General features: G+C 36.7%; 1 protein-coding gene across 3 annotated transcripts in view; it reads left to right on the top strand.

Moving 5' to 3' along the window:
• The window catches only part of LOC149533887 (CDPK-related kinase 5-like), a 48544-nt gene extending 36988 nt beyond the window's left edge, over positions 1-11556 (top strand). For 2 of the 3 annotated variants that reach the window (XM_089806734.1, XM_089806733.1), the window contains exons 9-12: positions 9702-9806; positions 10167-10229; positions 10409-10576; positions 10665-11556. In XM_089806734.1, the coding sequence (XP_089662860.1) occupies positions 9702-9806; positions 10167-10229; positions 10409-10576; positions 10665-10805 (477 nt within the window). In that variant the 3' untranslated portion in view covers positions 10806-11556. The remainder of the gene's footprint in view (positions 1-9701; positions 9807-10166; positions 10230-10408; positions 10577-10664) is intronic. The other variant, XM_089806735.1, reaches the window with a different exon arrangement.
• Positions 11557-14193: the final 2637 nt, after the last annotated feature.

The following is a 14193-nucleotide window of genomic DNA, read 5'->3' as shown; positions in this document are numbered from 1 at the left end:
ATGATCAAATACCGAGTATCAATTAGCAAGTAAGCATCTTCTTGTTACAAAAGGGCATGATATATACTGTGCAGAATCAAACGGTATGTTTCAGCAAAGCATCCAGACTTATTTATTGCATGAGATGATGAAATCATTCAAGAACTCTGACCTATGGTGTAATCATTCAAGAAGATTACATTTTCAAAGCAGCCATTGGGAATGGATCGCTACAATTTGATCATGATATTTTGACATTCTAGCAGAAAGTAAAAATGCTGTAAAAGCAATCAGTCAAAGGTATGATCAGAGTATCACATGCTTTAGAAACTATTTATTGCAAAAGATCTGACTGTAGAACATCAGATAATAGTCATAATGCTGCTACAAAATAATTTCACCAAGTCATAACTAATATAGGGAGCAGTATCTTCAAATCATCAGCACTAGCAGAGAGAGGCTTTGTAGTGTCTCTTTATATGAACGACTAGTATGGTAGGCATATGGACCCATGCTAATATCAGACAAGTAATTGTTGCATAGTACCGAATGGCAAATGTAGACAAGCAGCTTTAGCATGTCTGAACATATGTAAAGATGATATGAAGCAACAAGTGCAAGAGAGTAGCTACAGTGTTGACAATTCTCAAAGTGATAGCAGCTGCATTATAAAATGGCACAAAGAAAATTAGAACAATGAACAGTTGCTACACAAATATGAATGCATAGAAACATCCTCCACGTCAACAAAGGGGTACATTTCTCAGTGAAACTTTTAACCCATATTTTCTAAATAAACAGCCCATGTGGAATTTCTCCAAAAAAGCACTCAGTTGATAAGAGTCTCAGGTTTTGTTTATTTTTGGGAAAGCCTTAAAGATTGATACTTCAACAGTGGATAACATGTTATGAAGGAGATATGTGGGATGTCCCTGTACAAGCAATGAATAATGATTTCCAACAGCAAGAAGGGGTCAAATAAAGTGTATATTTTCATGGTGGCTTATTTCATTCCCAGAAATTTTCAGCAAACAAAATGCCAACATGAAATGCAGACCCTGTCACAAAGAAAACATACCCAGATTCATATAGTTGAAGCAAGAGCAATGCATGGGGACTATGAAGCTATGGTTAGCAACAAGTTACACATCTTCCATTATGAATGCTTTGAGTGTATGAAAATAATCTTTGTAAGAATATATCAGATGTTCATGCATAGAAAATACCAGACAAAATCAAACCATACCATGATGATCTTCAGCAAAGTTTTGTGTTTTCTTTAGCAAGAAACGTGTAAGCAAAACACAGAGATAGATATGCTATGTAAACCCAGAAATATGCATGAAGAATGGTGCATTGTAATGATGAAATCTTCAGCCAAAACCCTCTATAATGACGCCTTAAGTTGCAGCCAGAAAACAGAAAGAGGATATGCCATTTTGGGCCACAAAAAAAAGTCTTCTTTCTCCTCTCCATGGTAGCTCAGTCAAAGAAGAATGAAATACACAACAGAGCTGTGTTTTTTCTCCAAGGGAAAAGGGCAAAAAGAGCTCCTCCGACAAACCCCTTTTCTCTTCAATAGCAGTGGCCCAACAAGAAAAAAATCACAGAAATGATCACCAATCAATCACAACAGCAGTGAAACAAGAAAAAAGCACCCAGAAATGCCTAGTTTCGAGCTGCAAGTGCTAAAAAAATTACATCAAATTAAAAGCCACGGCCAAGATACAAACTCCAGTCAAGGTATGAACATAGGAAGTGAGCAGAAAACCCAACACTCCAACAAACTTAATGTTTCTCAGCCTTGAAACCCTCTTCCAAGTGGCTGGAGCTCAAGCAAAGGCAAAGCAAATGAAATGAAAGGAAACAATGAAATGCTTTTAGGGTTGAATCCCTAATATTCCTCATGTTCATGTGGAGTTGAGAAGGCTTTTTGCCTTTATTATATTTTTGCCAAAGTCCATGTATCATCAGGCATTTACTTTGCCTTGGATTTATTTTTTCCCCTCCCTTACATACCCATGTAAGTTTGGGTTTGTTTCTGTAATTAAAATGCAGAGTGCCAAAGTGGTAAAGTTCCTCACTTTATTAATATAAAATCATTATTAATCTAAGTGATATAATTATAAATCACTTGATTAATTTTTGGTTTAAAAACTTGAGTAATATTATATGAACTTTTTGAATATAAAAAGTATATATTTTATTTATTTATAATATATTTAAATATTTATTGATGAAATTATTTAATATTAATAATAAATATATATTCCTATCAGTTGGTCTCATAGCTCTTCAAATCAATGTGTCCAAGACAAAGCTGCAGTGCATTGGTATCCACCTATCCCAGGTTTTGTAAAACTAAATTTTGATGGTTGCTCACGTGGTAATCCCGGTATCTGTGGAATTGTGTTATGTATTAGAGACAATCAGGGTGATGTATTAGCAGCTAAATCTTCTCCATTGCAACAGGGTACTAATTATATGGCCGAAGCGCAAGCATTATTTGCAGGATTAGTTCTTGCTAGAAAAGGCAGATTTCAGCACATACAAGTGGAAGGTGATTCAATGGTTATCATCAATGCATGCATTAAGCAGGATTCACATAATTGGAGATTAGCATATATATTACAACAAATTTGGCCACTATTAGATACCTTTCAAGAAATATGCATGTCACATACCCTTCACGAAGGGAACATGGTGGCAGATTACATGGCCAACTGGGGGTGTGATGATCTGGACAGTGAAACAGATAAATCATTCGGCTTTTCAGCATGCCAATGATTTGCAAAAACTAATCGCAATTGACAAATAATATACTCAACATATGTAACGTTTAATGTAGTTTAGGCTATCTTTGGGATTTTCGAGGGTGTCTCAAGGTGACAACTGCACTAACTTTTTGACTTAAGTTTCTCGCATATATCATTTTGTATAAAACAATGATGTCGGGTTTTCTGTATGGTTCTTTCCTGATTGAGTCTTTGAACTATTCTATTATATGTAACAATATATATAGTGGCACGTCCACTTTTTCTTTAAAAAAAAAAAACTTGATTTAAAAATCATTTAAATAATATCAATAGATTTTGTATTTATTAGTAATAAATTTATTTATAGTAAATATATAGAATGCATTAATGTTATTGAGTGATTTAATAATCATTTACATAACATCAATATAATTAGTATTTATTATTACAAGTTACTATAATTTTTCAATAAATATTAAAATAAATATTTATTTTTATATTTCAAAATTGATAGATATTTTTGGCAAGTTGACAAGGAGATGGGATGGACAGTCAGTTGAAGAGTTATTGCATATCAGAGTCTTCTGAGTGCTTATTTTGGAGATAAGACTGCATTTATGAATGGTCTTTATGTTGATATTATCAAGCCATGTCTTTTAGGGCCACTTGTACACTTTTTGAAGACTTTTTAAGCGCTCAAAAATGGCCTTGATGGCTGAATTCGACCAAGGAGTGGTTGTTTACATTTATGATGCAGTTGGATGTAAAATGCTTAAGTATGAGCTTGTGGCTCATTTGTAAGGATTCCCAGTTTTTTGTAAGAGAGCTATTGTTGTGATTTCTTCTTGAATCCTTCATAGTTTGTATATAGATTGGTTTGTAATAATTATGGGAATGCTATTGTCTCAGGTAGCGGTACAAGCATCTATTGAGAGATCAAGTGAAGAGGAGATTGGAGAGGACAATTCAAAGGAGGATGAGACTAATACATACACATTTTTAGATTCCCAAGATGAAGAAATTAGTCTTAGCCATTTGAAGGGTACGTTTGGAGATGTCACTTTTCTACCAACAGCTGAAGGACCATTGCCAAGCGGGGTACTTGAGTATGCTTAGATTCACCAAGCTGAGATTAGGAGTGTTGAAGTTAAGAGTACGGAGGGGGCTCCTAGAGGTAAGCAACAAGAGGAGGGTCATACCACTAGTACGGAGGAAGACGTCCGTACTATGCCTAGTATGCAGGAAGGCGTATTCCATAATAAGGAGGGTGCAAATGTTTGTACCATGGAGAACCATAGTATAGAGGGGGAAGGCAATAGACAATAGCAAATTCCTTAATGGGGTAACAAGACTTCTGTTGCGAGGAGTAGCAAACTTGGTTCCTACAATTCAGCAAACTCGTACTAAGATGATAGATCTCAGGTGTCAGAAAACGTGTGGGATAAGATAAGACTACAAACACTGTATGGTATAGAAGTAGCACACCCTGTAGCTTTGGTGGTATAGCTTGCAGGAAAAATGGATATATAGCATGAGAAGCACAGGGAAGAACCTGAAATTGGAAATAAAGACACCAAGGAAGGATACACTAGTTGAGATTGCAGTACTAGAGGAGCTAGATAAACTACTTAAAGAAGTTGGGATGGTAACTCCACCCTTGTTGGCCCCGTTGGAGGTAGAAGGGAAAAACATAACAGAAATACAAAATGAGGAAGGACCTTCCAAGACAATCTCATTGGAAAGACAAAGCAGAAAGATTTCTCAAAGAGTTACAAGTTATGGAACATACTACCAAGGAAATTATAGAACATGTTAAGAGTCAAAACCTCAAGGCAATAGTCAGAGTAGTGGAATCCTTGGCAACATTTATGAAAGGGAAATGCCATACAGATTGGAGTCTACTTCAGGAGAGTGGGTATAGGCAGGAGGAATTAGTTGAAAGCTAGACAACCTACATACCTCTAGCTGCGGGACAACCACCCCTCATGCACACACTTGTAGAAATGAAGGTAACATTTAGAAGGACCTACTTGGAACTTTGGCAAGAAAAAGAATTGAAAAGATGCGTGGAAAAGGAGTTGAAGGTAGAAAAAGCTGCTCTAGAAGAAAAGTGGAGGGTTGAGAAAGCTACCCTAGATGAAAATTGGAAGATAGAGAAAGCTGCTTTGAAGAGAAATTATCAATAACAAAGGCAAAAAAGATGGATGCATTGAGGGTATTGCAAGGAGTTCATGCCAAACAGAAGGCTGCTGAACGGGATCCTCTACATCTCTGAGCCTCGAGTCCAGGGATGTCTTCACAACCTACTTGAAGTTTGATTTTTCTTTTTAGTTTTGTTGGGTAGTCATCGAGGAGACCACTTCTTTTCCGAGGGGCATAAATGTAGTACGTAATAAAGAAATGTTGTAATTAGAACAAGTCAAGCTCTGTTGGATTAGGGTAGTTAGGAAGTGAGGGGATGTGTCCATTGGTTTTCCCAACCAAACGACGAGTATATAAGAAACATGGATTATGGATGATGTACTCATGTTTTCGGTAATTTGTAAAGTAATAATGAATGTTATTTTGGTACAGTTGAATTCATGTTGTATTGCTCTATGTAACCCGTGTCAATAACCATTCTACACAACTTGTGCCTCTTGAATCAAGACTTTACTTACATATGTGTCCTTGTTCTTACCAATGTGGGGCTGCACTAGTTCTTCTTTATCTTGCTGCTGTTTGTACTTCTCAACCTTAAGCTCACATTGTTTGAGCACTTTGTTGAACAGCTTACGAGCAGTATTAGAAGCTTCTTGTTTTTGTCTTGAAATTGCTAACAACTTATGTGCAAGAGGTTGGAAATGAGTTTCACTTTCATTTTATGGTTATAGCCATAATAGTTTCCATAGCTGCAAAAATACCTGCGTGGTGCTCTTACCCAATTGTGCACACAATTGGGTTGAAACATGATATGAATCAAATCATACAATCCAAAGTCAAGCAGAAGATTACACAATCTGACTTCTGCAAAAGAATTTAGCATGGCTGCCCTCGGGAAATGACAACTGATGTTAGCAAGATGTTGAAAACTATCAACAATAAGCTGAACTACCTCCTTAATGGTGTCTTCTTCATAGGGTTCCTGCTGTGCTAAAATTCTTATGATCTCCATTTGGCATGAAGCAACTAATAGTTTTATTCCACTATTTGAATTTTTCAGCCACTTGTGATGATTCAGAGGAGTTATTGGAGGTATAAGAGCAATCTGGAACAAGTCAGAGGGTGATTGCTCAATTATGCTTAAGCATCCTTCCAACTTAATCAGAGTGATTAGTGTATGTTCACCTATTTGTGAATCCTGTCCCAACTTGCCAGACCATTTTTTGATGCCATTTTTGAAGTTTGCTAATCTCAAACAACTAAAGTTCCACACTTTGGTTTGCACTGAAAATTCCTGGGCTGCACTGGTCTGTTTTATCTTTCAGCATTGAACAGAGATATCCAACAAGTAGGAAGGTAAAACCCAAGTTGACGTACTTAAGATTGCCCCTCAGATTTCGTACGATGCTCAGTTCTAGTAATAAGTAGAAAAAATAGTCTTATTTCTTCTTCACACAGCATGCCTTCGAGCACCTTCTCAACAAAAATCTCTCCTTACAGCAACAATAGTTTGTTTCTGCTCTGCTAAACCAGTTCTAATTTGCTGTGTGTTTTAACTTTCAAGCTTCTGTTATTAATTGTCATCGTTGTGGTTCACTGTTTTCCAAATGGCTTATAGCCTTATGCACACTGCAGTCTTTCCTACATGTCGTCTGTGTGTGTTCTTTCAATAGCCTGATAATCTCAAGGGTGTTGGGGTGTGCTCTACTCGAGTTCGAATCTCAGCACTTGTAATCACTAGAAACTCCTGTAATTTGGTCTCAGCATGTCTGTTTCTACGCAGATTCACTACCATCAAGTTAGTTTATACTGTCTACACCTAGAAAAAATTCCAATGGTACTGTGCTGAGTGTGCTCGCTTGATGTCTACAACTGCTCACAATTATTACCAAAATTTCTAAAATTACCCAAAGCTGGCATGAACGATTTCTAAACTTCCGGCGACGTAAATTAAAGCTTGATAATTTTGAAACAAATATTCCTGCTATAATCAACTGACCCAAAATTTTGCTTTTATAATGGGAGGAATTCTAAACCAAATATCATAAAATATTGTTGCTTCCAGTCACATAGAATGTGAAGGTACGCACGATTCTGACCTGTTTGATAACCTGTTACTACAGCTTCTGAAAACCATGACTGAAAACACCAGTCTGTGCTGTATGGCAAAATTTTTTGTAATGCCTCACAAATTTGTTGGTTTCACATACTAAATCAAAACGCATATCAGAAACCCATCATTTCTACAAACGGTACTGAAAAATTGGTCAAGTAACATTCTCAATGGTTCACCTGTCGATGCCAGAGGAAGAATCCTCTCTATCAGTTACATACCTTAACCAATGTAATCATTGATTCTATTAGTTGTGACACTTGTCAAACTTGGTCTATTAGTTACATTCCTTCCAAGAATCAACTGGATAACTTAACGCAGAAGATGAATTTCTGTGTCATGTTCAGCTCAAAAATACGCATGAGTTCTCGTAATGAAGTATTATCAAAACCAAAGGTATTTCTTCAATTAAATTATACCAATGATGTTTTTACCGTCTTCAAATGCGCAATTAGTTCTTGGTTCCCCTTCAGATAATCCATAAATTGATCACATAGGCAACCAGTCCCTGGTCTCAGTTTTTTCGAACCAGGTACATGGTGTTCGTCCAGTTAGCTGGGACGATACAGTCACCCAGTTGAGCTACTATGGCCCCCATCTCATTCAATAGAACGACCTTCGTTAGAATATGATGCATTGAATCCGCCTGGTTTGATCGCCACCAATCCCCTTAGCTGTTTGCACCCACCTACAAAGTTTCTGAGAATACGTGGATATGCTTTCCACCTTGCTGTCTCAATCAGTTAAGTGGCCTATGCATGCCTCACAACCTAGGTGCAACTTGGAGGGTGTGCGTTTAGAAACTAGTGTCAGAATGACCACGTATATTATGGCGTCTACTCAAACTCCTCATTTCCACCAGCAATCTCTTCCGCACGCTGGAAATGTAGTGCCAAGCTTGCTCCTGTCAAGTAGCCTTGAAGTATTGGCGAATGATAGGGCCTGAAGCTTTCATCTTAGGCTGGTTAGTCAAAGGTGATTATAATCACTTGTGTCCCCCTTCATTCAAAAACTAATCAAAATGGTTCCGATTGCAAAATTTAGTTCAGAAGTATATTTTTCGACAGCTTTCTCCCCATTATTGAACAGTCTGATAATTACTAAAACACACAGGAAGCACACGATAGCTTACAGCTCGACATTCTCATAAAGACACCATTGAATAACAGACTAATCAGATGTTGATTCTTCGCACATCTTGATCCTATTCTCTTTTAAATAAGCGCTTGCAGAATGTTACATAATCTTATGCCATTAATGTTGCAAACGAAGAGGCTGTGTTGGATACTGACAGTTATCCTTAAAAATTTCTGCAAATGCCAGATAAAACTGAGACCCAGATAATATTCAGAATTGGAATTCCTCTTCCACCATAAGAAAGATGACACTTTATTATTTCAGAAACGATCTTGAAATATTACAGAATACTAATCTGCTCAATAGATCGGCGCTTCTGTCACTCACAGAAGCACCCAGGCATGCTCTCTTATTACCCTTTCTTAAAAATGTTTCTGATGAAATATCTGATCAGACCCAACAGGTGGCAGGGTCGATGCTCTGATACCACTGTAATATCCCAGTAGGATATTATCCCCAAATTTTTTCAAAATTAACTTCCGAACATTATGCAATGTAAACCAGTAACTTCTCATTAAAATGCCTCAGAATTTGTTATTGCATTATACATCAGCAATACAATAACCAGATATCAGATCCAATCTTAAATACAGAAAATACAGTTAGGTTGAAAATAACAATAAGGTGCACCTGTAATCCCAGTGTGAGTTCTGATATGAATTCACCACAAAGATGAATCGGGGCTATGTCCAATTCACCCAAAAAGAGCCTGAAGGTTTCCATCCTCAGGATCTTCAACAAGAGAAAGCCAGCAGCTTCCCAAAGTTCTCCAAAGAGAAACCAGAAAATGAGTCAAAAATCCAAGCATGCTGAAAAAGAACTCCTCATCCTTCTTTTATGCTCAAAACGGGGACCTTTCAGCTCCTTCGCCTGTCTTACCATCTTATTCCTCGTTGTCACCTTTATTTTCTCACTTTATGATATTAAATTGACCCCTTTTTATAAATTTGTATTATGCTGTCATAAGTCAATTTTAATATTAGATGAATATGTCCATAATTTCTTAATATCCTTAAAAAGGGACATTACTCTTTTTCTTTATCTAGTTTCATTGAGTTATTTGGGTACAGGACTAAAGCAATTTTTTGGCTCTGGATTTTATTCACCAAAGATATGTTAAGAGAATTAAAAAATTTCCCGTGTTTACATTTTATAGGAACCAGAAAATCCACAATTTCGTACTCTCTAGATATACTTAGCTTTGGGGCATGTGCGTGTGGTGAAGTTGTGAAGGGTATATGGTATCGTAGATTATTTATTTCCGAGATGTGGCTCCATTCCATGTATAAAGCTTTTTGTTTTCTCATTTCAAGGACATACTGAAATTGCTTTTGGATAAGGAGTAGTTAAATTTGTCTTAGGATCCACATGATTTTCCTGCTGCCAGTTTAACATGGGTAGATGTTCTAAATATGTGATTTTATAATTTTGCATGGTGGGTAATGGATGCGACAACTGCTTCTGAGATGCAAGTCTTGTGGAACTGTTTGATAATTTCTTTTTCTTGAGGCATTTTATTATTGGTAGATGATTTGTATGTGATGATCTATATGCAAGGCATGTGATGATTACAGGCCCTCGCAAAGACACTTACTGTGGATGAACTTTTCTATTTGCGGGAACAATTTGCATTATTGGAGCCAAAAAACGGACAGGTTACTCTGGAAAATTTTAGAGCGGTAAGTTTGTGTAGGTTAGCATCTGGGTTCTTAAAGATCATACAATGACAGTAAGTTTAAGAATATATCATAGAATTTCTTAGATCATGATATTTTATGTGGATTGAATAGCTCTGAAGTTAAAATCCCAAAGTTAATGCTCTGATTACAACAGATGTTAAAGAATGTGAGCATCAAGATTCTGATAGCTCTGTTTGTAATTGGACAAGTGAGAGTGGTTTTAGGCCATATTCAAAGAATTTAAATCATGTTCAATTGGTCATAAGATAAAAAATGAAAACTATCCTTTTTTATGCCTGTAGTCATGAAGCTTGAAATAAGGATTACATTTGGCTCACGATGAGGATGTGTACTTGCCAGGCATTAACAAGAAATGCGACAGATGCAATGAAGGAATCTCATGTTTATGACTTACTTTCATCGGTAGGTCTATCAGAATGTTGGATCAATATTTAATTAATTAGTGTATTATGTGAATATTTATTGAAAACTAAAACTGTGCATCTTTACTTGGATGCACAATGTTTCTCAAGAAATAGAATAAAAGTTGATAATGAAAAGGTCTAATATGTGCCTTACTGCTTTCTTGTTTCTAAATGCAGATGAGTTCTCTACAATCCAGGAAAATGGATTTTGAAGAATTCTGTGCTGCTGCTATAAGTGTTCATCAGCTTGAAGGACTAGATCGATGGGAACAGCATGCTCGTTGTGCATATGAACTGTTTGAACAGAAGGGCAATCGAACAATCGTGATTGAAGAATTAGCCTCGGTATTTCTTGTGTTGTTTCAATTACTTTATTTGTTACTATCTCACTAAAATTACTCAATGGCTGAGAATTGTTTTCCATTTTTCTCAGGAACTTGGGCTAGGACCATCTGTCCCAGTACATGCTGTACTTCATGACTGGATAAGGCATACTGATGGAAAATTAAGTTTTCTTGGGTTTGTAAAATTGCTACATGGAGTGTCTACAAGATCATTGACAAGGCCACAGTAACAACCTTGTCCATCCTCTGATCTTTGTACCTCTACTTGATATTGAGGTGAAGAAATCTGCCAGGCCTGCCTGACTACTAGTCATGATATCTTTTTCTGAAGTTGGGAGGATTTGTTCCTGTTGTGAGAGGATTTTCACAAACACAAATCCCTAACCTTGTAATCACAAAATATTCTTCTAGAGAATAATTTTGCTGACCATGATCATTGTTAATGTGGCTTTTTTGCAGGCAGGGATCTGATACATGTATATTAATCCCCACTTTAAAGCCTGTTCATACTTTCTAGGGCTTTGCATTGTTTGTATTCCACAATTCATTTGGCATTGTAAAGGGGAGAAAATTTGTGGTACCTGCTAGAGCAAAAGATGTTCAACTGGAACTTCCTCAAGTAGTTGTGTTTGACGAAATGCCTCTCTATGTGTTCCCAGTAAGTGAGGCGCATTCTTTCTGTAATGTATAGTTACAAAATCATAGCTGATTGAGGGATCTGCAGACAACTTGATGCGGTTCCCAGTCAAAGCAACACTCATTTTCAGTGCCCTGTCATTTTGTCTGGTACAAAGCAATTGATTCCCGTGAATTTTTATCATTGAGTTAGTTCACAAATGAGCTGGAAGAAGAGGTTTATGACATGTACGGTGAACTGTGCTTGATTATGCAGGACTTTTATCTTGAATGCAAACATTTATCTGTTTGTAGACTACTATTCCAATGAATTTTTGTGTAAATGCCCATTTCTAGATTTTTTTTGAGGATTCTTACTTTTGGTTGTTTTATTATACAAATGAGGAACACTGCAAGTGCACATAGAGCTAAAATAATATCTATTACTAGTTCCTCACAGCAGTGGAAAGATTTACTGATATTGGCAGAAGAATTGCACACAATTAGGGGAAAAGCCCCAGTAGCTGCCCAGGGCTAGCTTCGTGCACCTATATCTCCCAAATTGTAAGTTGAATTATGCCAATTTTTTCGGTGCACCTCTGTAAGTGACTCGAGCTAAAGCTAAGGGTTCAACATTTCGGCATATACGGATTGCTATGTAGAGGCCGTGGAGTGCAAAGTGGTTGAAAGTGTCATTCTAAAACACTCCTCCGATATCTGTTATGTTCACCCCCAATAGTCACTCACCGGAAAACACTAGTACTTGTGGTAAAATGTCTCAGTAATCGTTACGAAATGTCCCACTAGCGGTGCACAAATTTGTCATTGACCAACTAAAACAGCTAAAAAATGGTCAACTATCAGTACATGTGTGATTGGCTATTGGGAGTATTTATGACATCTACTTTATCATGATCATTAGACCCCCTAACTGTTCCACGGTCTCCCCAAAGTCAATGACAAAGAAGTTATAGTTTGGTGCTTGCCCAAGGTACATCTAATGTTGCTGCTGATAAACTGTATAAGGTCAAAACTCCCGCACTACGTGTTTTGATCTATTGCTACCAAATCTATATGATGTTTCCCTGGAAACCCTGGAGTATAAAAAGGAGTGTAATAAGTATAGCAGTCGTAATATAATCACATTAAAACTTCGTAAATAGACAATGCATTTTTATTTTTGAAGTGTAATAAGGATAGCAGTCGTAATATAATCACATTAAAACTTAGTAAATAGACAATGCATTTTTATTTTTGAAGTTAGTAACTATTTGATCAATAATAAATAAAATCAGGCTATATTAGGCAAGAGCTTATAACACAATGGTAAATTGCGAGCCTCTTATCTAGGAGGTCTTGGGTTTGAGTCTACTCAAAATGAATAAATTATAATATTTAATCACAACACAATAACTAATCTTGGTTTTTCGACCTATTACAGATTAAAAAATAAATCATGTTATAATATTTTCTTAGCACTCTCACCAAAAGGAGATGTCGATAGCAAGATATATCTTCTTTAACATACTCTTTTTTAACATACTAAGGAATTGAAATGAGCAAAAACCAATTGTATTCTCCTTCACCTATTTCTACTTCTCTTTCTTGTTCTCCTCGTTTGCCTCGTCCTCCTCCATCTTAACCTTTCTCCTTGGTCCTTTTTGGCTTCTTGTTTTATGTTTTCTTCCTCATCTTTTCATTTTCCCTCTCTGTCTTCCCCTTTTTTTTCTTTATGTTTTGTTGCATTTCTTTTTCCTTCTTCATATCTCTTCTTTTTCTTCTCCTCTTTATGTTGCTTCTTTTTCTTCTTCCACTTCATCTTCACCTTCCCGTTCCTGATAATCTTCTCCTTCGCCTCCTTAGTCTTCGTGACCTCCTCGTCTCCACCTTTTCCTTCTCCTCCTCCTCTCTCTCTACCTCTACCTCTCCCTCCCTCTCTCCCTTTTGTTCCCCTCCCTCCTTTTCGCTCTTTTCGTTCCACTTCTTTTGCAACGTCTTGGTCTTCCTCTTCCCATTTTTATTATACCCTTTCAACTCCTTCCTCCCCTTATTTTGTTATTTAGTGGAAGAGAGTGTCTTAGACAGTTTCTCCATTATTAGTTCTTGCCAAAGGCACTTTTGTATCCATTCGATTTCATTTTCCAATTAATTCAACCACTCATATTGTCAGATTTAAAAACTTAAACACAAATTCTATAGGCTATAACTATTTTTAGTTTTATATGATTATATAAATCATTTTTATTTTATCTTATTGGACCATACTATTTTAAGTAGGGGTGGAAATTAATCTTCCTTAACCAATAAACAAAAATAAGCATGATGTCAGTGCATTAATACTTATCTCAAATTTAGTGCAGCATGTGTAAGATGCGTTAGCAAGCTACCCAACCTCATTAATACACTTGTGTTGAGCAAATCCCAACTTCGAGCATGTTGCTTAGTTAGGCATCTTAGGAGGTTGCTTAGTGACCTATTCACCACCTTAGTTTGCACATCAATTTGTGGGTGATAGGCAGAGCTATAGGTCAAGTTAGTTTCCATCTTTTTGAAAAGAGTCCTCCAAAAATGCCTTTGAAAATTTACATTCCTATCTAATAAAATAGTTTGGGGTAGGCCATGGATTTTGACTACTTCTTTAAAGAAGAGATGTGCAATGTGAGATGCATTATTAGTGCTCTTGTAGGGTACAAAGTGGACCATCTTGTTGAATCTATTCACTATGAAAAACACACTGTCAAATCCTTGTTTTGTTCTAGGAAAACCCATTGCAAAATTCATTGAAATGGATTCCCAAGGCCTTGTGGGAATTGGTAAAGGTTGATACAATTCTTGATTTGTAGATACTCCTTTGGCTTGTTGGAAAATGGTACAAGTCTCACTGAACTTCTTGACATCATTTCCCATCTTTGGCAAAAAACAACTCCTCTTTACCATGTCTGTTGTCTTGTCTATTCCAAAGTGACCACCTAAGCCACCACAATGCTTATACCTTATCATGTT

Source organism: Cupressus sempervirens, chromosome 10 (assembly GCF_028749045.1).
Source record: "Cupressus sempervirens isolate cs-2001-9-10 chromosome 10, ASM2874904v1, whole genome shotgun sequence".
NCBI lineage: Eukaryota > Viridiplantae > Streptophyta > Pinopsida > Cupressales > Cupressaceae > Cupressus > Cupressus sempervirens.
The sequence above is the reverse complement of the archived record's forward strand: the minus strand, read 5'-3'. Positions and strand labels throughout refer to the sequence as shown.